The sequence below is a fragment of the Ailuropoda melanoleuca genome, chromosome 7 (assembly GCF_002007445.2).
Source record: "Ailuropoda melanoleuca isolate Jingjing chromosome 7, ASM200744v2, whole genome shotgun sequence".
In the NCBI taxonomy this organism is placed as follows: domain Eukaryota; kingdom Metazoa; phylum Chordata; class Mammalia; order Carnivora; family Ursidae; genus Ailuropoda; species Ailuropoda melanoleuca.
The window spans coordinates 54,062,760-54,065,653 of NC_048224.1; the positions used below are offsets into that span (position 1 = coordinate 54,062,760).

The following is a 2,894-nucleotide window of genomic DNA, read 5'->3' on the forward strand; positions in this document are numbered from 1 at the left end:
AGAACCGAGCGCCGGGCTTCCCGGGTCTGACAACTGATTGGAATCGGCGTCCCGGGCCCCGCGCCCTCCTGCGCTGCGCCCCCGGCGCGCCCCGGCAGTCCGGGCGCCCTGCCTCGCCCCCGGCTGCCCGGCACCTCCTCCGGGCAGCAGCCCTCCCTCACGTGGCTGGCTCCTCGCTCAACACCACTGCAATCACTACAATAAAAAGGGGGAAAAAAAAGAGTAGGAGAAACACAAAGCATACTTAAATAGGCGCTTTTTCTCTCTGCAAAAATAAAGTCCAAGATCTTAGATTTCTTTTTTTTTTATTTTACAATTTATAAAACATCAGCCGCCTCCCCCGGCTCGACCCCAGCTCAGCCCCGGTGGCCAGGCGCCCGTTCGCTCCCTCCTCTCGCCCCTTGGCCGAGTCTTTGTCTGGCCCCAGCCCCGCGGGGCCCCGTGCCCTCGGGGGTCCCTAGAAGGCGACAATGGCTCGAGTCCAGGCGCCGAGGCTGGCGAGCGCCTGCTTGGCGCACAGCTGCCCGTTGAGCGGCGGTGGCTGCTCGGAGGAGTCCGGCTGTCGGCTCACCAGCCCCGAGAAGCCCGAGCCAAAGATGGAGATCAAGTTTGAGATGTTGGACGCGTCCGGGGACGAGTCTGGGGAGAAGTCCTCGAAGCGGGCGCGCTTGCAGGGGGCGAACGGGGCGCCCCCGGGGGGTTCGGCTCCCAGGTCGCCCGCGTCCTCCTCGTCGTCTTCGTCCTCCTCCTGGCCAGGGTAATACTTGCGTTTGCAGCCGGCGGCGGACGCCAGGCCGGGTCCTGGGGCGCCCTGGCCACAGCAGGGGCAGTGGGCGGAGGCGCAGCAGTCCTGGTGCAAGTAGCCGTTCTCCACCGTGGTCACCACGTGAGTGTCCAGGTCCAGCACGGTGGTCTGGCTGCTGCAGTGCACGCCGAAGTCCGAGGGGGCCGGGTACGCGCCCCGGTAGAAGCCTGGGGAGGAGGCGGGGGCCGGGGAGGCGGGCGGGGAGGCGCCAGCAGCGGCCCTGAGGGGCGGCCGCTGGGGGCGCGGAGGGCGCGGAGCAGGCNGGTGCTGGTGCTGGTGCAGCTGCTGCTGGAGGTGCAGCTGGTGGAGCTGGTGGAGCTGGTGCAGCTGGTGCCGGGCGGCCGGCTCGCGCGCCTCCGCGTCCCCGCCGCCGCCAAGTTGGAGCGGGCCGAAGTCGGCCGCGCTGGCCGGCATGCCGGGCGCCGCGTACGCGAGGTGCTGGTGCTGGTGGTGGGGCGGCTGCTGCTGTTGCTGCTGCTGTTGCTGCTGCTGGCGCCGGTAGAGCTCGGCGTAGCGCTCGCTTAGGTAGAGCTGGCGCGCGTTGCGGAGCACGTAGGACACCAGGAGGTTCTTGTGCAGCTTGATGCCGCCGCGCTGGGTCCGGGAGCTGTGGATCTTGCGCAGGGAGATGCTGATCAGGCTCTGGGCGTCCAGGGCGCACTCCATGCTCCCGCGGAGACGGTGGCGGCGGAGCAGCCGCGGCCGCTGCTGCTCTTAAGGCTGCTGTTGTTTCGGCCTCCAGCCGGTCGTCGGGGCGCGCCGGGCAAGGGAAACGGAGCCCGGGTCAGCGGGTCGGCTGCGCTCCGAGAGGAGCCGCCACCATACGCTGCGCGCCACCCGCCGGCTCGTGCTCCCCAGTCGGCGCCAAAGCAATGAGCCTCGGCCGGCCCCGGCCGCAGCTATTTAGCCGGGCGTCCGGGCCCCGCCCCACACCAAAAGAGCCAATAGGAATGCTCAGAGCCTCCAGAGTGACAGGCGCTGCCCGCCCCGGGGCCACACGGCTAGCCAATCAGACCAAGGCGGTTCCTTTGTGCTATTCAAATACCGAACGGACCCCGGGCCTCCAACGCTGCCGCTGCCTCGAATGTTCTCCTGGGGCTGCCGTGCGGTGCGGGACTCGGAGCCGCTGGGGCCGCTGTGTGCACCCTGGGTCACCTCGTAGCCGCCGCGTTGGAGCCCGCAGCCGCCCTCGGCCTAGCTCCTGGGAGCCGGGGGTCGGCTCACCTGAGCGCTGCGGCGACGGCTCCTCCCTCTTCCGCACGGCTGGGCCTCACCTGCGGCAGGTGCGCGCAAGTCCCCACGCCCGGCCACGCGGCACCTCCTTTTTTCACCTGTCGACCCCGGGTGACCCAGGCCTCTGCAGGAGACTAGTGGGGCCGCCGACCTGACCTTGGGGAACCTCAAGGGAGAAAGGTTTGGAGGTACCTCAACCGCGGAGAATATTGGGCCTGACTCCCTTGCCTCTTTGGCCATGGGATCTCGGGAAGTGCTCGGGGAAGCGCCGTTCTCCCCATTTGTCTGACGGGAAAACCCAAAACATGGTGAATTTTGGTCTCAGAGGGCATGGCCCAGAGACCAGCTGAGGTCCGAAGGCGTTTTGAGCCACACGGAGTGTATCACGGGTTCTGTAACCTTTCCTTTCCTTCCTAACTAATAGTAATGACAATGAGGACTATTATTATGTGCCTGGTGTGGGGCAGACTCCTGCCAGAAACACCCTGCATCCCTCCCTGCGACTGCCTGCAGAGCAGGGACCCGAGTCTTGGAGGAGTGGGGTGACGTGTGGAATCCTACAGCTTCCCCGGTGCAGAGCTAGGATTTGTGCCAGGACTGTGAGCTCCAGAAGGGAGGCGAATAACAAGGTCCCAGGAACTCTCCAACTTAACTTTCCTTAACACCGTTTCCCTCTTACCCTGAACCATCCCTGGGCCACCTCCTCCCAGCTGGGGACTGAGAGGTTAGAGAACGGAGGGAGAGGATTGCCATCTCTGGGGGCTCTCCATCTGGATGGGGAGGCGTGAAGGGGAGTGACTGCTGAGTGGGGAGGTCCAGAAGGTTTGCCTGAGGACGAGGTCCTTGCGTTGGCCCT

General features: G+C 66.2%; 1 protein-coding gene across 1 annotated transcript; it reads right to left on the reverse strand.

Annotated features, from left to right (window-relative positions):
- Window positions 1-286: 286 nt before the first annotated feature.
- Window positions 287-1,664, reverse strand: IER5L (immediate early response 5 like). The gene has a single exon (XM_034664653.1). The coding sequence runs from the start codon at window positions 1,469-1,471 to the stop codon at window positions 458-460; it is 1,014 nt and encodes a 337-aa protein (XP_034520544.1). The 5' UTR covers window positions 1,472-1,664; the 3' UTR covers window positions 287-457.
- Between the last annotated feature and the right edge of the window lie 1,230 nt (window positions 1,665-2,894).